The sequence below is a fragment of the Macrobrachium nipponense genome, chromosome 14, assembly GCF_015104395.2.
Source record: "Macrobrachium nipponense isolate FS-2020 chromosome 14, ASM1510439v2, whole genome shotgun sequence".
Taxonomy (NCBI): Eukaryota; Metazoa; Arthropoda; class Malacostraca; order Decapoda; family Palaemonidae; genus Macrobrachium; species Macrobrachium nipponense.
In genome coordinates this window covers 59,129,645-59,153,078 of record NC_087207.1, presented here as the reverse complement: position 1 = coordinate 59,153,078, position 23,434 = coordinate 59,129,645, and the positions used below count along the sequence as shown (strand labels likewise).

The window sequence follows — 23,434 nt, the reverse complement described above, 5'->3', positions numbered from 1 at the left end:
AAACCTAAGAGTTAAAAGCTTAGAATATGCCAATAAAATGTATAAATAATCAGTATGTACTCATTTCAAATAATTATTAATTAATCATTAACTATAATACACAAACAAACCTTCCGATCGATTGTTTACATCCAGCTCTTACCCGTCTTAGAGTATCGAACGAGCGCCAAGCAATCATTTTTCCTAGCACACAGTAAGCCATAAATTGTCATTAGTAACTCTCTTCAACTAATGAAACCACCAAACAGTATAATAACCATTCATTTGTATTCTTTATTCTATCTTTACCTAATGAAGATACCGAGTTACCGACAGCTATAATGAAACATGCGCATACGTAACGTAATAATAAAAACAAAAAAGAGAAGAATTCTAAAAAATACGTATTTGTTGGCAGTCTGATTTATTTTATATTTTATGATATCTAATTCACAATTTTTTTTATTAAATGTATTGCAAGTACTCATTTCAAATAATTATTAAGTAACCATTAACTATAATAAACAAACAAAAAAAAAAGCTTCCAAACGTCTGTTTACATCCAGCACTTACGAGTATCGAACGATCGCCAAGCAATCACTTTTACACAGTAAGCCATAAATTTTCATTATCTCTCTTCAAATTGAAACTACCAAACAGTATAATAACCATTCATTTCTATTCTTTATTCTATCTTTACCTAATGTTTTCTTTATTAAATGTATTGCATGAATAAGTTTTTCAATTTACAGCAACCTTTTACCAATAGAATACTTAAAGCACAAGGGGTAGATGCTGACCAATAGGAGAGCAGGACCTTATGGGGTGACTAGCATCAGGAACCAATGGGAGAGTGGGAGGATGGTGCGAGTTTACTCAGTTGGCGGCGCGGGAGTTTTAAAATTGTTCTCGGTGGTCCAGGCGAATCTTGGGACTTTACAGCAACAACCTTTCGTATCTTGAAAACTTTTCGTATGTAGAGCAGTAAAATTTTTCGCATTGGCTTTCGTAACTTGGATTTTTCATAAGTTGAGCCTTTCGTATCTCAAGGTACTACTGTATACCGTAGCGAATTCTGAGTTAACCTAAGGCTAACCTCTTCTTTACCGGCACGCTTAAAAAGCTTAGATTGCGTTGCTACCGAACCGAACATGTTACGTATGTAACTGGTTTCACTACCAAATCTTACACGTAAACATTGACGTATTACAGTACGACATAAAAGATTCTTCTTAATTTCTTAATTACTACGCACTTAATATGGCATAGTGGCTTCTCTGATATAAGCTATGACTAACTACTTCTTTACCGGCAAGCTTAACAAAGCTTAAAGATTGCATTCGCTACCGAATCGCACATGTATCCTACGTACGTAACATTGCCTTCACTCCAAACCTAACACTTGAATACGTATTGCATTTGCTACTGAAACGCGCGCCTCAAGTGTGAGCATGGTTTTAGAATATGTCTACGCATGAAAAAAATCAAGCAAGGGTGCTTGATTAAATCTTTTTTTCGCTCATCACTTTCATGCAGAGAGGAGAGGATAGACGAAACTTAAGGTTTATTTTGGAGTTGGAAATTATGGAAACATTTTGAAGAAGGAAAACGCGAGATGCCATGTAAACACTTTTCCATTATTTCAGAGATTAACAATAGCAAAAGGTTTTAATAGATAGCCAGTAGTAATGTTGGGACCCATGATGAATCAAAAGGTAACTGCGTATAGAGTTGATACCACCGAAAAAGCAAACGAAATGCGCGCAAGGTGTACAAGACACGACACATGTTTGAATGTTTGTAAACATTAGTTGGCGGACTTTAAACAATGCTGAGTGGCATCACCAGGTATACCCAACGTTTTGCTAAATTATGCTAGTCGGTCCAAGCAAGAATTTATGCCAAATATGGTGCAATTTTGTGCCAGAATTATGCTATTAATCTATCATTATCTCATTTCTCTAATACATTTGAGCTAAAACAACGATGTAATGGAAATTTAAAACATTTATATATTAGGTGAAATGATACAAAGTGACGAATAGACAATATTATAACTAATAATTTGATGATCTTTACATGTTAGCAAACTCGTAATAAAACACCATTTTTCTTTAATAGATCACATACGCAATCACTAGTACACTATTTGATATGCAATCACTATTATACTATTTGACAAATGTGTGAAGATCACACATACAAATGTGAAGAAAAACAACAAATTTTACTTATTACTGCATCATTATCATGCCACTCAGAACCATTTTTCTTTAACAGGTCACATAAACAATTAATAAATACTGAAAAATGTGTGTGAAAATTACTTCAAATATAACTTTTTGTTATTTATGATGATTTACTGAAAAATTAAACTAAAAAAAGGTAAACAAACAAACCAGTCTCTACTCAAGAAGAAAAACATACGTACTTATTACTTGATCATTATCATGCCACTGAAACACTATTTTTCTTTAACAGATCACATACACAATGAATAAATACTTGAAAAAATTTGAAAATGAAAATCACTTCAGACATAATTAAAATTTTGATAACTACTGAAAAAAATAAAACTTAAAAAAGGAAAAAAAGTAATTCTTTACTCATGAAGAAAAAACATTATTAACACTTTACTGATTGTTTGTCATGCCACTGTGGGTATTTATTTATATTCACAAAATTTAACATTCCTTAGTTGGGTTCAAACTTAGCAATTAACTCATTTGTTAGTGCTGCTTTTGAGGCAGTTTCACTTGAAGATACATTCACTATAGCTGTGTGTGAAATTGAGAAATTTTCTGCATTTTATTTAAAATTTTAGTGAAAATACATTCTAAAATTGTACTAGAACCCTAAGCTTGAAAGAAATTATACTAAGCTCCTCCAATTCTTGGGTCAAATTATGCCAAAAAACATAAAATTATGCTACATTTGGTAGCACTGGATGACGCCAACTAGCGGCAGCTGGCGGAAACAGTTTTGTTTACAAACATCATATGGTCGGGGGTCGGAAACTGGTTTTTTGGTTGAAAACAGATACAAAGTTTATTGGAAATTTAGTGGCGAAATCCGATTATGTGGAGTTCTAATACGGTCGTGAACCAGGTCTCTACTGTACATATACACTGTCCACCTGTGATTTTAATCATCTTTTGTCATTACTTTTGTCTAGGAACATTTCATAACAACAAAAATTGGCAGAAAAGTTGTAGGCTTTGTTTTCTGTTTTTTTTTTTTTTTTTTTTTTTTTTTTTTTTTTATGCATAAATGTTAGGACTTTGAAAGAATTATTTTGTGTTAAATGTCTTCAGATGCCATTCCAGTTGTTTTGTAAAATTTTACTTACACATAAATGTTAGGACTTTAAAAATATTAATTTTTTTAATTTCTTCAGATGCCATTCCGGTCAGCCCATGAAAAAGCTGGAGAAGTTGTTAAACTTTCTGAAAATCTCCACTGCTCATTCTCTTCTCTACCACTTAGTGAACTTGTAAAGATAAGGTAATTATGCTCTTTTATTTGTCTTGAGATGCATTGAAGAGGGGATATAACCACCATTTTAAGAGAAATCTCCAGATTTACTGTATAGTATTGTAAAACTACTTAGTGAACTTGTAAAGATAAGGTTATTATGTTCTTTTATTTGTATTGAGATGCATTGAAGAGGGATATATACACCATTTTAAGAGAAATCTCCAAATTTATAGTATTGTAAAACTAAGTTTGGTCTAGCGTTCAGCATAGAAAAAAAAATTATTAGGGATCTGAAGTGGAGCTGTTATATAATGGAGTATTTGCATTCTGAAAATTAACTTTTGATTATACTGTATCTTGATCTTTTATTTTTCAATAAAAATCTCTTTCCAGCCCTCTCTTCACAGAAGATGTATCATCTGTTTGGAATTTTGAACATAGCGTGGAGCAGTACCAAGCAGATGGTGGGACTGCCTTGAAAAGTGTGAACAATCAAATAACTAGAGCTCGGAAGTTCCTTGCTAACTTTTCCTTGGCTTAGTACCAGTAATTCATTTGTTAAGCAGATATGGGGTACACAATTTGTTGTACTATAATTAGAAAAAAAGTTAATTCTGTCAGTTTTCTGTTGAACTATACTTATCCGTAAGTATTTGGAATACTATTGTACTTTATAATATTTCTTGGCTCTATAAATGAAAGTTCTGACTTTAAAAACACTACTAATGATAAAATTATAAATGGGAGGATAAGAGATATGCACCTTAGGTAGGTTGTTTGAGTTATGGGTAATATATTGTATTATCTGCTCAAACCAATATTGTTGTATTAGAAATGCTGAAATTCTGGAAGAATTTTTTTGTAATATTAATATGAATTAACATCTTCAAAACTCATGAATATATTGAGTAATGCCAGTTTGCTTTTGGTCATGGAAAAGTGTAGCTTACTTTATTGTAGTTTCATTTTTTAATAATGTTTTAAAAATAATCATAAGTTTCAAACAGCTCAGGAGTTGGAAGTTTGTGGACATTGGTTCTGCACAAAGGATAAAATGGGGGGAAATCTGAGCCTTGGAGAGTGTGAAGGGAAATGGTCCACTTTACCTATGAATGTCTATGTATATTGAGATTTCCAGGCACTGGCATTGCATGGTGTGTGCTGTTCCTGTGAAGTCTTGCTAACTTGACACTTATCAAAAGAAACAGATAAGTATCCTCATGTTGGTGAACTCCCTGATTATACACACTTTTATACATGGTCAAATTTGTAACTAAAGACCTGTGTTGAGTCTGCATCAGTTCAAGTTTGTTCAAGAAGCTTGTGCTCACAGGAAACAAAATTTGATTTTAACATGCTTTACAAATTTACCCATGACAGTAACCATGGTAATTGCTGTACACAATAAGCATTATCCTAAGAAAATAATTTGCTCACTGCCAACTTCTTTAAAGTTTGTTTACTGCCAATGCCTTAACAGTTTGTTCACTGCCAAATGTAAGTTCCAATTAGGTGTGATGTGCAGTTACCTGTTTGTAAAATTGATGTTGAGGATTTTCTTTAAATATCTTTTATAACAGTATTCTTGTGTTAAAGAAATGTCTTTTATCACCAAATTCAAATTTTCATTTATACAAATAAGTAGAAACTTTAGAGACTGATGTGTGGGCAACACCAGATTAAAACAAGTCCCTGGAAGCCAATCAAGTTAAATGATTCAGTACCCCTGTTGGTGTATTTGAGTCTTCTTCAGGAAGATGTAAATTTTACGAGACACCTTGTTTCTTAAATTTCTATTGTTACTTTCTCTATTGCAAATTCAAACCCTGTAATTGCATGCTAGCTTTTGTGCAAACTTCTCATAATTGAGGTAGATTATTTCTAACAGCTTTATCACTATTTATAGTGGCAAATACCATAGCCCATCTGTTATAAGTTTGGTGCCTTGGGTATAGCTATTGCTTCATGGGCAGCTTGTTTTCTTTGTTCTTCCAGCTCAGTCAGCTCCTGATTGTAAAGCTCATCAGCCTCTGTGCCAGCAAGTTCATGAATGTCCTCTGTATCCATTCCCATCTCTAGTTGTTTCAAACATAATAAAACGTAGGTTTGTTTATATACTAAACAAACCCCCGATCTTAGGTTTTTCATCAGCATCTTTGTTAAAGTGATGGAGTATGTATTGAGAAAAGGCTTCCTCTAATTGGGTATGTGCATGCTCAAATATTGCATTTAAACAGTATACATGTGTTGATATTTTTTCAAACTTAGCAAATAGCAACTCCTCAGCTTTAACAAATTACATTGTGACCGTAGCTGTGATAAAGCAAACGAGTTAATAAACAAATTGCAGTCGACACTTTTGTAATGATTGTTATTAAATGTGGTTTACTATTGACATCATTAATGTTATTTAATTAGTCTCAAGCTCTATTTTCAACATTTTAAATAACTGGAATTATTATCCATCTGCATGTAAAGTTTTTGTATGATAATACAAGTTGCTAATTAATGAAAAATATTCTGTGATAACTGTAAAAAAAAAACATTTCTGCTGCTCAGTGCATCTCCAAAGTAAATGTATCATAATAATAATGTCAGTGAAGAAACCCTGATAACAGCTAATTGTATAGAGTGAAAGTGAAGTGTGCCAAAATTATTGTACATTATGAATTACAAGATGATTACAGGTATGTGAAGGCTTTTGCATCACAGACCTTCAAGTACTTGTAACTTGACTATTCATAACCATGGCCTTTGGAAAGCTGTATTTACAACAGGAGCTGAACATCTCACAGGGACCCTGCAAGCACAGTCAGGGCCTTTTGAGTGGCTGCATTCATAGCAGGAGTCATGCTTTTGGAGGAGCTACACTTTCAGCAATGCCACTCTATCAATAACCATTATTTGCCAGAATCACCACGTAACTGCTTAGTTATTTTTCATTATCTGAGGATAGAGCTGTTTTGGATTTTGTTCAATGCACAAAATTGGCTGTAACAGGTTATATAAAACAATTTTTTTTCAAGGAATTTTTGTGATGCCCTTCAACAGCTTGCTTTGTACCTTTCCTCAACCTCCATCACAATTTACTGTTTGTTCATATACGAAACAAACCTTCGGTCTTAACTTAACATTAGGATTTACTAGTGCCAAGCTGGTCATATTTTTTTTATTTTATTGTGCTTGAGTAATTTATTTTTTACTAGTGGTTATCATCATTGTAGTAATGCATTACATATAACAAGGTTTTGTTAAAATTACTCAGAACCACAAGGTAAAAGTTGGGTAACGGTAGAGCCAAAGTTGGACTACTTGGTGGAAAGAGACCAAAAGGAAGTAATGAATCATGAAAGGAAGAAAGTACACTGCTGGGCCAAAAGGGTTTGTCAAGACCCTTAAGTATCATTTATAGTGTATTGAACCCAAACATATCTTGGACACCTCCATGAAGACTGACATGGAGGTTAGGCTTTGAAGGACATAATTCACCCCTGGGTAAATGTGTTTCCAGCTGGATTCAGTCTCTTGCAGTCATTAGTTTTTATTGATTTTATTTATGGAGTTTGGGCTGTCAAGTCAAGCATCGGGCCACTTTCAACTTAGACACGAGTGAGTTGAAGTGGAATGACAGCAAGATAAGCAATTCCAGAAAATAAAGAAAACAGTACAAGGAGCTAAATGTGGAATTAGGAAGAAACCCATAACTGCACTAAGAAGTAACAGTTGGAGGTGTTGGACAGTAAGACTGAAGAAAGGAAACGAAAATGGAATTAAGCAAAAGGCTAAGAGTTTTGAGGTTACAGACAAGAGCCAATGGGATGCTGCAAACACCCTTTTAGTAATCTACAAAGTGATGCTGGCACTAACCCCATACAGGGATTTTAGCGCCTCAGTGTGGCGTGGTTGGTTTGGTGTTTGCTTCTCACCTCAGTGGTCGCGGGTTCGATTCTCGGCCATTCCATTGAGGAGTGAGAGATGTGTATTTCTGGTGATAGAAGTTCACACTCGACGTGGTTCGGAAGTCACGTAAAGCCGTTGGTCCCGTTGCTGAATAACCACTGGTTCCATGCAACGTAAAAACACCATACAAACAAACAAACATACAGGGATTTTCGTATGTAATAGGCTGCTGTGAGTTTACATGAGGAAATGAAAGAATAGGGCTACAAGTAGCTGAAAAGTAAGTGTTGACCATTGTACTTATGACAAATGAGAAAGGTGCTGACACGTTAGGAAAATAATCTCGAAAATGCAGACAAAAACAATGAAAATAAATACAAATGAAATATAAATATACATAAGCAGAGACATATTTGCCCTGTACCCATACCTAGACAGCACCAAGAACTGTCTGGTAACCACACAGCTTTTGTCATCTCACTGTCCCAATGGTGCATCAATTTAGCATTTTCATTTATCAAGTTATGCAGTAACTGATGCTAAGAGATCATAGCTTTGTAATTTAATTTTTTATGACAACAATGAAGCGGTTGGGTAGTTGTGATGTGTTACAACTGGTTAACTGATATGAATACTACCTGTTAATCGCCTAATCCAAGTCTGAACTTTTTGACTTGATGAGCTTACATAACCATTTTGTCATCCACTTCAGTCTCCATTTTGTGGATATCCCTTCCATTCCTGTAAAATGAAATTTTATCTTAAGAAATAAACATTATTGTTTTGATATTTTGGTGGATTTAAATTCATCTGTGGCAAATCACATAACCGATTGTGGACAAGGCAGTGTTCATCTTTACTGTTTGCTGTCATTTTGAAGCAGAATACAGGTGCTTTGTTGTCTGCTCAAAATGGGAAGCTAAAGGCAAAGTGAGATTAAGTTTACTAAAAAAAAATTTTAACTGATGGCATTTGACATTGGAATCTAAAAGGTTAAGAACAGAATGATATTTGTGTCATCAGAATCTTAGTCAAGTACAGCTGTAAACAAGCATACAGGATGAGGTAGAGTTTCAGTAATAACAGTGCATGCAGGTTTATACATTGTTGACTACTCCTGAGAAGTAAAAAACTGGTGAAATGAAAGAGCATGAAAATGGTTACAGGAGAAATGTAGAAACAGACGTTTGCACAAAATTCTAGAGAGGTCTTGACTTTATGACAGGTAACAATGACTGTTAATTAACAGACCCAATAATAAAGCCTGATCTTGCATAATCTAGATATCATACCGCTGTCAGCAATTCCATACATATAGGTAATAGTCCCTAACTTAAACTAACCTGTACTAATACATTAATTATCAAATTACCGTAATCAAATTGTATGAGCTTATTTTTGAAAAAAAAAAAATTTAAGATGGTAATAGCAAATAAATGAACAAATTATTAACATTCTTAACTCATAGATCTGGATGGACTCATAAGAAACAATCATTTAATGAAATTGGAACAAATCGAATCTATGAAAAATGCCAGTCTTTAAAGGGCAGATGTAGTACGTACTGTAACAATTTTAATTACACAATCTTTCAAAAGACAAGGTTGAAGCAATCTTAAAACACTTGCTATACTTGACAAGAGTTAGATGTTTCATTGCAATTTTGATTATGGCTTACAATCACAGCAGGGAGAAAAAGAACTATTAAATAAAGGGATTGTTTTGATGCTGTTTCAAAATCGGAAATGATAAATGAAGAAAGAGGAGTGATTTGAAATAAAGTGCAAATGAATGAGAAGAGGTAAAAGCAGAAATATGGTACGCTGCCTTGCAAAATCAAAATTGTAAATTGAAATTATTTGAAAACAAAACAATGCCCACCTGGAGTAGCCATCAAGATCAAAGTCATGCCAGTACCGGTCATCCTTGTGTGGCTTTAGCAATGCTATTATTTTCTGGGAGAGAAGATAGACAAAGTAAGACGGGGAAAATAATTTAAAATAAAAAATTTTTCTCTCTCTCTCTCTCTCTCGTACCTTTTGTTTTATATGGTAAGAGAACATTAGGTAACATCATCTGGGAAATAAGGTATTTTGTCAACTAATGTCTTAATCTCCTTAGAAATATAACAGCCTTCTTTTTTCGTACTTTCCTGTAACTTCCTCCATTGCAAAGCACATCCATGCCTTTTCATGAGCTATTTTTGCTGGATTTGTTTACACTTTAGGTTTATCACTTTACGGGCTGCTGAAAAGCAATGTTTTATGCAGAAAGCTTAGAATCTTTCATCGTGTAATTTTCCAAACACCGTAATCTTCCAACTGTCTATACTAATTTGTCCTGTCAAACATTTAAATATTTTAGTACATTTTCTGTAATTTTGTCCTTGTCTTTCCCTATTCCCAAGTAGTAACTATGAGACATATCCTTGCAATTGCCTGCATTTCACTTTCTGTAGAGAGCTGAGGACTTAAACTTTTTTGCTCATTCAAAATTACAGAAATGTTAATATTGTAAATTCATGAATTTAAGGAAGGTTCTGCTGAATAAGAATAGCAGCATTATAACTGGATTTTTGGCAGACCTAAGTATTTTAGGCAACTATCAGTTACAATAATAAATGACATATCCAGAATTTTAAAAACAAAATTACTGCAAAACCATTACTCCTGTTAGCCCAATGTTGTCCACAAAGTCTAATACATCTGTACTCTACAGAAAAAGATGACAAGAGGAATAGGACAAAGCTAGTCAGGACAATTAGCTGCAAGAACTTAGTAGTGTTGAGAGGCAGGTATGGTGTAATGCTCAAATCTCATGCGACATGACTTCATAGGATTTCGTTCAAAATTCACTAATTGGTAACTTGCATGCGCCATATTTATCTCTTATTTCGATGCGGAAACGCGTTTATTGCATACAATAAGGCCATAATATGTTTCATAAGAGTGAAATCTGTCATATATTTCAAAACTGTAAGAATATGTCACTTGTAGCAAATTTCAGAAAAAAACTTTCGAAACATTTTCAAAACTTTCGTTCACACATCGCTGAAGCATTTGACCAAAATGAAGCCGTCATCAAGCATCAGTTCAAATTTAAGTAAAAAAACGAAAAAAATTGTTATAACATTAATAATGCATCCAAAGCAAGAATAAAATTTGAAATAGTGCTATTTGATTGCTTTTACACCTCAATGCTGAAAAAAATGTAAATATGTATATACAAAAGTAGAATGCGCCCACCAATATCAACGTGTGAGGGGAGCATGTGTGACATCGTTGGTGTCTGTGCAATAGCAACCGCCCGGTGTAACATAAGTACCTCTAACTGAGTAGCGACGATGAAATTATCTTGAAAACATTTACTTTTTTTAGGAATATTTGGATTTTCATACATTTATTTGTTATCATTCTTAAATATTTCAAAAAATTATGGCATACTAGCAAATATTCGCCAATGCAATTATTCTTTTGCCAAAGCCAAGATACTGTTCCTAGGCCTAGGTGTTAGATTTCTTTACTTTACACTTAACAGTCATATCTCTCTATTAACAATATCTGGCCAAGAAAGCAAATGAGGTTATCTAAACATTCTTGCATTTCAAGTTACCTTATGAAAGAATAAATGATACACCATGAGCGAGCGGGACTTTTAAGAATATAATATTCTAGACCAGTTGAAAAACAAGTGTTCCATACGCCTTAATATTAATACTTATGATATTTCGATTAATAGCCATTTTCTCCATATAATCAAAATCATCATCATCTATTATTCCTCAAAGAACAGGTAATCTTTACAAACAAAAACATTTGTAACATTATTACATTTCAGAAGGCTTAAAATTTTTTTTAGGCCTATAAATCATTTTGCAACATACAGGCAGCTCAAACACAGCCTAAAACTTCAACATTCAAAGAAAACTGGTCGTAATTCATATTCCTATCGTATTCCTCAAAGAACAGGTAATCTCTACAAATAAATTCATTGCTCAGAAGGCTTAGATGATTTCTTTAGGCCTATGAAACATTTTGCAACATACAGGCAACTTAAACACAGCATAAACTTCAACATTCAAAGAAAATTGGTAGTAATTCATATTCTTACTTTGAAAATGTTGTTATGACTGTTCAGCTTATTATGTCTACTGTCATAATGCTGCAGGCGTGGTTATGTTGACAAGTTCGAGGGGCATGTTAAGTGTGCTTTCACTGATGGCACTGCTAACCTAATCACACCGCACTTTGAACTAAGCACCGTAAAAAAAAAATCTGTTCAAATCACACAGATTACGAATCATACCAATGCATAAAAGGGATCATATTTTTATAACCATAAGGAAAATAGGGCTAGCTGTGAATTCCCAAACTTGTCAACATGTATAAAATTAGAAATAAAAAAAACTAACACTACTTGGCAACGTCACGTTGAGTCTGAGAATCTAAACGATACAAAAAGAATCATGTCGCATGAGATTTGAGCACCACACACCATGTCCCAAAGCTCATTTTAGGTGAGAAGGATACTAGCTGGTAACAACACAGACTTAGCTTATAGAAACCTGAAATATCATTTTAAGAATTACTGGCTCTGAGAAAGAGGAAATCGTGCAAGATATAAGCCTGAGATACTTGTATAAGAAGAAGAAGAAAAAAGTAAGGCTTTACAATATTTGTGGAAGGGAGTAAAGCTGAAGAGAGCATACTCAGTATCTGGCATGGCAACAAGTACTCTGAAAGGAGGTCTACAGAGAAGATGATGGTGAACCTACCAAACTTGGAACCCCACTAGACGCAAGTACCACGTTTCTGTACTATTCCACGTTTTAATATGCTTAGTATACCCATAAGGAAATGCTCATACATGTGTTGGAGACCTTTACATGTCTGTCAAAACTAGATGACAACATACTAGTTTCACTGAGCCAAAGTGAAATAATAGCCCTGCTGCCTGTTCCTGGCATATCTTGATGAATGAAATAGCTATCTTCCTGGACTGCAATACTTTAAAAATAGAAATATACACTGGCTGGACACAGAAAAGCAACCTAATTCGCAGCATGAGCAGTGATAAGTGTGATAGCAAAAGAAGCTATGGCTTGGTCCATGTTAACTTGGGTTTTTGTCTTCCCTTCTACTGATCCTATATTTGGGCAAACAAATGAAGATTATCCAGCTTACTAGTAACGTTATTTACTAACTGAAGAAAGGGATGAGTCTACAATGTCTGCCAAGTACAAACCTCTGAGGTCCAGTGGAGGGACCAGATCTGGGTTGAGCCAGCATGTAGAGGAGCATGTGCCGAAATAGGTCTACCTTCCTGCACTAATGGTCATTTAGTCATGTCTGTCTCAGTCTATATACATACAAGAAACTAAGGAAAACTGCTCATCTTACCCTAAGTCTGTTTCTGGTTGCAGGACTAAACGAACTCATAGTAGGTATCCTGAATCCAAAGAAGTAATGGGCTGGTTCAACGGAGCTTATGGTGCCAATGGCAAAGAGCACAGCCATAAATAACGTTAGGGATCTCATCTATGGGAAAACGGATTTGTTTAGTGGTGTGAATTTCTCTTTAGTACTGCATTATACAATTCAAACATAATTAGTATCCACAAGTTCAAACATCTGCTAATTTATACAAAGCTCAGAAAAGTACTTGTATTAAATGTACAAGGGGTAAAAATCATTAAAACTGGTACAGAATTTCCTGCAGCTGGAAAAAGACTGTTTTACGATATATGACAAGATGTTATTAAAAATGTATAAAAACTGTTAACCGATATTTTATTAATGTGGATCCATCCTCGCTTGCAGTTCATGAGCCCAGGGGATCCATTCTTAATTAAATCTAAGAGGATGAACACCCTTTGTTAAAAGAACAATTGTAGGTATTTAAGCTGATTATATTATATATATATATATATATATATATATATATAATATATATATGTGTGTGTGTGTGTGTGTGTGTGTGTACATAATGAGAGTGAGAGAGAAAGCATGTATTCAGTATACTGTATAAATGTGATCTGATCAGCTAAGCTGAACATGCAGTAATGTGGTCTATTCAGTATTTGATGAGAGACCAACAAGGAATGCTAAGTGCATGGGTAAGGCATGACGCTATCATCTCAATCCACAATCCTTACTGGGAACTGAGATGGTAACACCTGAAGAATCCACTTTCATGGGGGAGACACACAAAACAAAAATTACATAAACGTATGTGCATACATGACATATATATATATATATATATATATATATATATATATATATATAATATATATCATATATATTTTATATATATATATGTATATATAATATATATATATATGTATATATATATATATATGTATATATATATATATATATATATATTATATATATAAATATATATAGTAATACCATATATATATTTATATATATATATATATATATATATATATATATATATATATATATATAGAGATATATGTATATATATCTTATTTGTAAAAACGCCCAAATTGCCCACGATTTTCTTTCGCAGGACTCTGATAAATTATATACGAAGACTTTCTTGCTGTTATTGATGACGGATTTTCTTCTTCATATTTTACCAAATTCTGTATAAGGGAATGGAAAGGGCCCGACTACGCACTTGTTGGTATACCAAAATGATAATGTGGCGTTACACTACAACAGAAATACCATTCGCGTCTTGTCGCAGAGGTTATTGTACGGTAAATTTGAGATTATGTATTTGACGAGATGCCAACACAGGAGAAAATTCCATGAACGCACTTTGAATCGGAGAAATGTGAAATGCTGTAGGATGAAAAGCGAAGAAACAAAATTAATTAACTTGAGGAAGCATGTATTTAATCATAGACGGATATTTGTTAAACATGTCGACTCATATTATCAGTGAATAAATCGATGCACAATTTTACCAAATCGTTTCGTAAGTTAAATCATATCCGAACCGTTACCTGGTATAGACAGATCTAGGCACCAATACCATTATCGCCATTTTCTGTACTTAAAGCACCGATTAGATTACCAAAACGTTACGTTTTGCGTTGGGAAGACACTTCAGCTTCGGTTTTTGTTTGTTTGTTTGAATGGTTCTTTTTCGTTGCATGGAACCAGTGGTTATTCAGCAACGGGACCAACGGCTTTACGTGACTTCCGAACCACGTCGGGAATGAACTTCTATCACCAGAAATACACATCTCTCACCCCTCTATGGAATGGCCGAGAATCGAACCCGCGACCACCGAGGTGGGACTCTAATACCATACCAACCACGCCGCTGAGGCGCTCTTCAGCTACGGAGTCTTATAAAAGAGATTATAAGCGTCATTACGTCACCTCCTCAGAAATTAACAGATACTGACATCGAATCGGTTGTCTTTTATTTATCTCTTTTTAAGAATCCTAACAGCATCATCATTATTTGCACTAATATATCTAGCGAGTCTATCATTTGTTTCTCGTGCAGTACTTATCAGATTCGGCGTTTCAGCAAAAGTAATGATTGTGGACAGAATTATTGGTATCAGGAATGAAAAACTCGGAGATCTATAAATATCTTGACTTCTTGAAAAGACGTATCTGTCAGCCAAAATCTTGCAGTACGCATATACCCTTTTCTTAAGTGTTTAGCGAATAACTTCTATAATTTCGTGGAACTTTATCTAAACAGTAAATTCATCCAAAACGGACTTTTTTTTTTCTTTTTTTATAATGACATGCTCCTGCTTAGAGCCTAAATTTAGGAAGTATCGTTTAGACTGATACACTGAGGTATAAGGTGGTAGCTACTATTACTGATAATGTTCGATTTTTGAAACATTTAACTTTATAAAATACTATGGTAGGTTCTGAGAGAGCTGAGGGCAAAAAAGTTATTTTCAAAAACGTACCTTCTTAGCTACACCTATGGAACGACTGAGGGTCAGTCAGCGATGGATCTATACAACTTTCTGAAAGGTGCCGTAGACGGGGTCCTTGCTGTGGTTGGAATGACGATAGTGTGGTCTTTATAATAGTACGCTCTCTCTCTCTCACACACACACACACACATCATCCGTCTGTCTTGACATACTTATTCTAATTTATGTTGCTACGTTATTACTTTATTGGGTTTTCGGAAACTCACGTCCTCTCTTTTCTATCATTTTTGTGTTAATCATAAGCATTTCTTACTTTTCGCAGAGGGGGCATCTACTCTGTTTAGGCATGATAGGCAAGCTCATGACATTCCCGAATTACGCTCACCGTGAAAAACAATAATGGTCACAATCACTGATGTACGTACAATAACTCTCTTGGTTCTACGCTTCTCTTAATATGGACGTTCAGTAGATTCCATGGCTTGTCTTATTTGAATATGCCATGTACATTACGAATAACCACGTTGATAACATACCTCCTGGGAATAAGGTTACTAATCTGGTTATTTATGGCATGAGCAATCACTTTCACCGTTGATGAGGCGCTGAGGGGCATATCGAAGAGGCTATCTTGTGCCATCAAGGCATTCTCGAAATACCAAATGCAAAGTAGAGTTTTGCCTCTGACAGAAGGACTTTCACGATACGCGCTGCTGTGTTTTCAAGTTTGGTCAAAGTACATTTTTTTATTTTTTTGCGATTGAAAATTAAGATACCGAATAAATATTTCCCACGGTAAAGGTGATGAAATAGCTAAATGCACACATAAAAGCGTAGGCTTTTGTAAGGCAGTAGGTCCTGTAATTTTGGTATGGCGACCTACTACTGGTTTTTCTGTCAAGCTTAATTTACATGACCTTAAAAATTGTCTACTGGTCGTTATACGCACCCTGGATACAATAAATTAGGAAACCAATATATAAGAGACTTTGTCTGACGATGGGCTGAACTATGGGAAAAAATATACAATAAAAAAAAATTGGAACTTGGCAAGTCATTCAAAGATGGCGAATTCCTGTCAAGGCAACCGCACATTATTTACCGTTTAAGCTTAACTGTTAATAAACACTGCTGTCTTCCACAAATTTATTGAAATTTATTTTGGCTCAAGAATTAAACGTTATTACTAGCAACGACTGCACACATCTGTGGTTGTAGTAGTAGTATAGTAATAATAATAATAATAATAATAATAATAACAATAATAACAGAATTAACGACGACATCAAGCTGCATGGTAAGAGCATCAGGAAATAGATACCTTAATCCAGACTGTAAGAATTGTATCTGGGGACATCAGGACGGAGTTTGGAACAGCAAAATGTGCCTTGGCCAACATACAAAAAGGCAAAGTGAACTAGTCTGAAGGGATAAAGCTACCAGACGGGAATAGCATCAAACACATAGATGAGACAGGAAACAAATACCTGGGAATAATAGAAGGAACGGATATAAAAACACCATGAGATGAAGGACACGATCAGGAAAGAATATATGCAGTGACTTAAGGCGATACCCAATCCAAAATTCAACGCCGGAAATATGATAACAGCCATAAACACATGGACAGTACCAGTAATCAGATACACCGCAGGAGTAGTGGAGTGGACGACGGCGTTCATGAACTCCGCTGTACACACCAGAAAACTAAGAATCACATAACAATAAACAAAGCCTTACACCCAAGAGCAAATACAGACAATATCTGAAAACCAATGAAGACGAGTGGTTCAGGAGTGCATAGGAAGGACTGATAAAAGTAGACGAAGACCCAGAAATATACAAAGACAGGAGAATAACAATCATAACAGAAGAATGGCATAACAAATCAATGCACGGACAATACATGAGGCAGACTAAAGAACTGGCCTGCGATGAAACGGCAATGGCTACAGAGCTGAGGGGGGAGCTCAAGAAGGAAACAAAAGGAATGCTAACAGAGGCATATGTCCAAAGAACAATAGATGGAAATAACATCTCACCCATATGCAGGAGGTGAAATATGAAAAACGAGACCATAAACCACACAGAAAGCGAATGTCCGGCACTTGCACAGAACCAGAACATAAAGAGGCATGATTACTGCAGTAGCTTAAAAGCCTTCCACTGGAGACTGTGCAAGAAACACCAGCTACCTTGCTGCGGTAACGAACACCAACCTGAGGGAGTGATAGAAAACGATCAGGCAAAGATCCTCTGGGACTATGGTATCAAAACAAATGGGGTGATACCTGCCAGTAGACCAGATGTGACGTTGATTGGCAATAATAATAATAATAATAATAATAATAATAATAATAATAATAATAATAATAATAATAATAAATAATAATAATAATAATAATAATAATAATAATAATAATAATAATAATAATAATAATAATAATAATAATAATAATAATAATAGTCATCCAATTATGAACATACTTGGTTTTGTTTGGGACTATGCTTTAACAAAATAGCTCAAGAACAACTTGTCGCAATGTAATTAAAATTTATAAACATATTCATTGGGCACCTCCCTCCAAAAAATAACCTTTTGGTGGGTCCAGATTTGAGTTAACAAAATATCTCAAGAACGAACTGACGGATATTTATTCAAGTTGCTGGAATTCCTGTCAATGACAACCTTGGTGAATATTAATGAAGACTTGACATGGTTCATATGTGCAGAAAATCACAAAACTTCATCGATGCCTTAGCTAATCCCACTAACAGCCGGATGCTTCTTAACTTTGCATAAAGGTATATATTTTAAATGACAGGCATTACAACAAGTTAATCAAGTATCCCACTCGTTATTATTATGAATGAACATGCTATACATGCTTATATATATAAAGTTACTTGCTTGAGATATAATAAACGCCGAAAGGAAACAGAACTGCAATTGAACATAAATAGCAACAAAAACCATCATCATTTATCAAAATCACAAATAATGTAATGGCGGAAAAGGATTGGGTGTGTGTGTTTGTTTGTATGGTGCTTTTACGTTGCATGGAACCAGTGGTTATTCAGCAACGGGACCAACGGCTTTACGTGACTTCCGAACCACGTCGAGAGTGAACTTCTATCACCTGAAATACACATCTCTCACTCCTCAATGGAATGGCCGAGAACCGAACCCGAGACCTTTGAAGACTATGTTAACTATATAATCTGTGTTCGATCGTCACACTTTTATCACTAGGATAAAACCTAAATAAGACATGGTCAAAGCTACACAACACCGGAATTCTCTTATTAATTAACTAAATATCTCACACTGACTATTTACGCATGTATGCCTCGGTGTCATTACCAAAGAATAAATAATTGAAATATTGATAAGTGCCTGTGTCGTTTTCTTAGCAAAAATATTGCTTGACCATCTATTCAATGAGCTCATTCCCGTGTGTCATAAAAGCTAGTGGTATTCATTTACCGTCAGCATTTTACGAGAATCAACATATAGGCCAACGACTTGCATGGCTAATTTCTCCAGTTTAAATGCCCAAATAAAAAAAATAATAGAAATGAACAATATAAATATGAAAAATACTTGGACCTTACAGTTGTTGGTACTCCTTGTCACTTGATTTATATATATAGCTGAGGAACAAGAGACCGCACTGTCAAAATACCCAACTAACCTCATGGTATAATGCCTTCTTCCTTGGTCCCTATACGTCAAGAGTTCGGGAAAGGAATGTCGGCTATCCTTTCCATTCCCTTTCCGGCGGTGAAAAAATTACTGAATACATAAATAACCGGAATATTCAATAAACAAAAAGTTACTCGACTTTCTCCTTTCCTTTAGCTAGAAACTGGTGGCGCATTTGAGCGGTATTCCATTAATCATGAAGGAACGCGACCAACAATCAATACAGCATGTCAGTTCGAATTTTTTAGCATTTGTGTCATAATTCAAACGGTCTTCCACACAACATATAGCCGACAGTATTGTACACGGTGTTCATGTGGATCAATGAGATGTCTCTCTCTCTCTCATAATATATAATATATATATTAATATCAATAATATATATATATATTATATATATTATTATATATCATATATTATATATATATAATATATATATATTATATAATATATATATATATATATATTTATATATATATAATAATATATATACATATATAATAGAAATTATAATAAATATATATAATAATATAATATATCTATATATATATATATATATATATCTATATTACATATATATATATAATGTATGTATATATATATATATAATATATATATTATACACATATTATATATATATTGGTTATAGTCTCGAGGGCCATCGAAGATTTGCTAATTACTTATCCCTTATTTCTTATGACTCATTTATTAAGATTTGCAATAAAAAAGCCTTATTGCCAGCGATTAATATGAAATAAATAAATTATTTCCATATGAATGAAAGGTAAAACTTATTATGTCTCGTTTTAACAGTTTAGTAACTTTTGGTTAAATTTTCCTCAGTTCTAACAGTTATAGTAGTAGCTCGAGTTGAAAAATTTCTTGGCACCTCGCGGGCCACTCAGACCATCCCGCGGGCCATGAGTTTGACACCCCTGGTCTAGCCTAAACCGTTTACTCTACAAGGAGATACTCTCGATTTTTATTTGGACGACGTCTGCACGTTGCACAAACATGTCAGAAGGAGAAAATGTGCATTTCTCTTTTACATTTCTGGAGGAACATTCTTTTTTTGTTATTTTTTTCTTTAAAAACCGGCCTGATACTTGTGTGCGTGCAAATTTTACAGCTTACTCAAGTATTTACCGTAAAACCATTGATGCACGACGGTATAAAAGTTTGTCATGTAAAATGTCCAAAATTGGACATTTTACCCATCAGGCTTTGGCTCGAATATCTATGCCCCGTAGTCCTGTGAGCCTGAGTTCTATGATATAATAGGTAGCCTACTAGAAAATACAAATTGAAAACTAGCCTATACAAATAGGCACAGGATATTGGTAGGGCAGCCGTATCCCGATCGCGGTATATGGTACGGCAGTGAATTACGCATGCGTCAATTTCAGACTTCCTGTCGTACAAATAACATAGTGGGGTGAGGGTACGGCAGAATCTGTCAGTGGTGCCGTATTGCGCTCTTGATTTGCTGTAATCGGTAGGGCAATTAGCTGTATCCGTTTACCAGTTTGCTAATCATACTTATGTGACCAGAGTTCGGCTTTTGGGCGGGACAGTCCCGCTTTTTTAACATCTGTCCCCCTTTTTTTAGTTAGCAAAATGTCTCCCCGCCCCGCCTCTTTGTTTTGCTTTTGTGAATTTTGTCCCGCTTTTTTGTGGTAGAAAAACAAAACTATCTAAATTTTAATTGAATAGCGCTGAAATTGTTCAATTTTGCCATTTCACTAGCTGGTAAATTCTATCGTCTTCTCCGACAGCTGCACTACCCAATGAAGTAAATTAAAAGAATATTGTTAAATGTATAAAGGCGGCCCTTTGCAACTGCCGATGTCGGGCAGAATAAAGGGCAGAGAAAGTCACCACAGGTACGATGGTAGTGTTATTTATATATAATCCTCTTTGAATCTCCTCTTCGGAGTTCTTTTCAGGGCTGATTCGATCGTTCGTGACCTACATATATACAATTTTTGAAAGTTTCAGTCTTCATAGATGTCTATGGCTTTTTTTCAGCTCATTAAGGCCTGAAAACACCAGTTTTTCGGCGAAAACTAATGTATTATTCCGTGGTTCATGATGTTCCGTCGCCATTTTTCTTGTTGTCGCTGATATGCAGCGGTGGTAGACAAGGGTATGCGAATGACCAATTCACTGCCGTACCAATATCTACCGCGATTGGGGTACTGCTGCCGTACCAATATCCAGTTCGATACAACAAATACAACTCGCCTCTAATTATAAAAAATTCACTTATCATTAACAAGGACAAGACTACTGTGGTGAATCATTACTAAATACTGATGTTACCTATTCCCTTATGAAACTCATCCAATGAGCTAAGTATTGAGCTTAGCCTAGCCTAGTGCAAACTTTACTTAGGTACACTCCTTTCCCTCGCACCTCACCACCCTTACTTCTGATAAGTATTAAAGATTTCATTGGTTATTTACCATTCTTAATTACACACACAAAAAGCGACTGTACTCACATACGTGTTTGTTTTTATCCTTCAACAAGAACAACCAGTTATATAACTGACAGTGCAAGTCATGACGGTCTTATACTCTGTTAAGGAGACTCTCAGTCACACTTACAACGTTCCAGCACTTTTTCAGTGTACGTCTCTTCATTTTTTTATTATATACGATCTTTCCTCAATTTAATTGTCTTCATTTAATTATAAATAACTTTCATATGCTTAAAATAAAGTTACTAAGAAATCTTAGCACATTCATAGTTAGCTTATATTCAGACAGCGTTTTGGCAGCAGCAGGATCATTGTAGATAAACTTTTAAAACTTTGCATATGGCAACAAATCTGACGTTTGTCTGGTGAGCCATATGGGTCTGGTGGTACTGTTTAACTTTATCAACTACAATATTCTTAAATAAACCTGTGATGGTTGTAATCAAGGTTTTCACTTTTTTCTTTTTATTGTAAATTTATACATCCATATATATACATATTTTTACATAGTAATCTCATGTACAATATAGTCTTTGCACAGTATACGTATGCACTATAAAAGACTACAATATGTGGTTAACCCATAACAAAAAATACATCAGTGGGGGACCGGGTATTGCTCCTCCCTCGCCAGAGGAGGATCTTATGGCTATCAGCCTCCCCCTCCGAGGAGGGCTCTTATGGAGTGTTCACCGGCCCCTAAGAGAAAGAAACCCTTACATATAGGAAGCACAAATTCAAGTTACCTTGTTTTTGCTATTCTCAAAGAAGCCCTTTTTACTCATAACACCGCCTCCAAGAAGTCTTCCGTGACTAACTTATTAATCTTTTGCCCATAGACTGACTTTAACATCCATTTACAATAATTAAGCCTACCTTTGAAATAATGAATCATATCTCTTGCATCTAGGTTTTTTTAAATCTGCTAATCCAAACAACATACAGATAATTACTAAAGTAATTGCTGTATTTTTGTCCCTGGTTGTTTTGTAATCAAAATCAAAGTACAAAAGGTTGAACCAATTTCTCTTATTAGAACATTTGTTGAGAAAACATAGGGGTACTAGACTTACAATATTTAAAAGTTTAAGCCATGATACCGAATCCTAAACTTTTAAAATCATCTCTGCATTGTAACTATTGCTCCAAACAATCATATGAACTTTTGCATCTGATCAGGTTTAAAATTTTTTAAGCGCTCTTGTTGATACTGTCTGCTCTCGCTGTTTTAATTGCACGCAAGAACACGCCAACTTACGCTTTGCAAATAAAGTGACCATTCGTCTTCCACTGTATACAATGAAGTTCTATTAATGCACGACGATGCCAGTAGTGTGTTCAGTGCGGTATGATAAACATTGTTCCTACCGCAAAGAAGATAGTGTAACATGATAATTGCTTTGTATGTGATGAAAAAAATAGAATATGGTGCAAAGAAAGGCCCAGTACGCCCCGTCCACACGTCGAGCTTTGGTCGATGAACTTTGTCCGATGTGACGTCAGAAGCGTAGAAACAGCGAGAAAAGCCAGCACTTTGCCGCGGTTTCTCCGCTTCTGACGTCACATCGGACAAAGTTCGTTGAGCAAAGCTCGGCCGTGTGGACGGGGCCTAAAAAATGTATATGGTTAACGTAGTCTGCCAGGGTCAAAGCTCAAGCCATCGGGCACCACCATGGTGATTTTGCTACAAAACCCATGGGCAATTTGACGGTTTGCGTTAAGTGTGCCTGTTAGAGGGGAAGTCCGCCGATCAGGCCCGGTCGTGTGGACAGGCCTTTAGGATTTGTTTTTAAAAGATTTGGTGGAAAGGGGCCCATTATTCCATTCATAGGCTACATAGTGTATGCTTTATTATCCTATTGTTACAAGTACAGTTCACTCAAAACTTTAGTCGTTGGTGACAAATTTAAAGTCCATGCAAGTTATCCTTTAGACAAAGATGACTCGACAAAGCATTACAATTAAATTAGAACAGCCCAGTCGACAATCAGCTGGTTCTATTAAG

At 35.0% G+C, this 23,434-nt stretch overlaps 1 protein-coding gene and 1 long non-coding RNA gene across 2 annotated transcripts in view; one reads left to right on the top strand and one right to left on the bottom strand.

Moving 5' to 3' along the window:
* LOC135226543 (argininosuccinate lyase-like) overlaps window positions 1-6,481 on the top strand; it is a 52,902-nt gene extending 46,421 nt beyond the window's left edge. Inside the window, exons 10-11 of the mRNA XM_064266200.1 lie at window positions 3,377-3,483; window positions 3,850-6,481. Of these exons, the coding sequence (XP_064122270.1) occupies window positions 3,377-3,483; window positions 3,850-3,997 (255 nt within the window). The 3' untranslated portion in view covers window positions 3,998-6,481. The remainder of the gene's footprint in view (window positions 1-3,376; window positions 3,484-3,849) is intronic.
* Window positions 6,482-7,132: 651 nt separating this feature from the next.
* LOC135226544 (uncharacterized) lies at window positions 7,133-21,615 on the bottom strand. Its single transcript, XR_010317247.1, has 4 exons — window positions 21,451-21,615; window positions 12,756-12,893; window positions 9,238-9,311; window positions 7,133-8,097 (listed from the first exon to the last, which is right to left on the bottom strand). It is a non-coding gene; the product is annotated as an uncharacterized LOC135226544 (long non-coding RNA).
* Window positions 21,616-23,434: the final 1,819 nt, after the last annotated feature.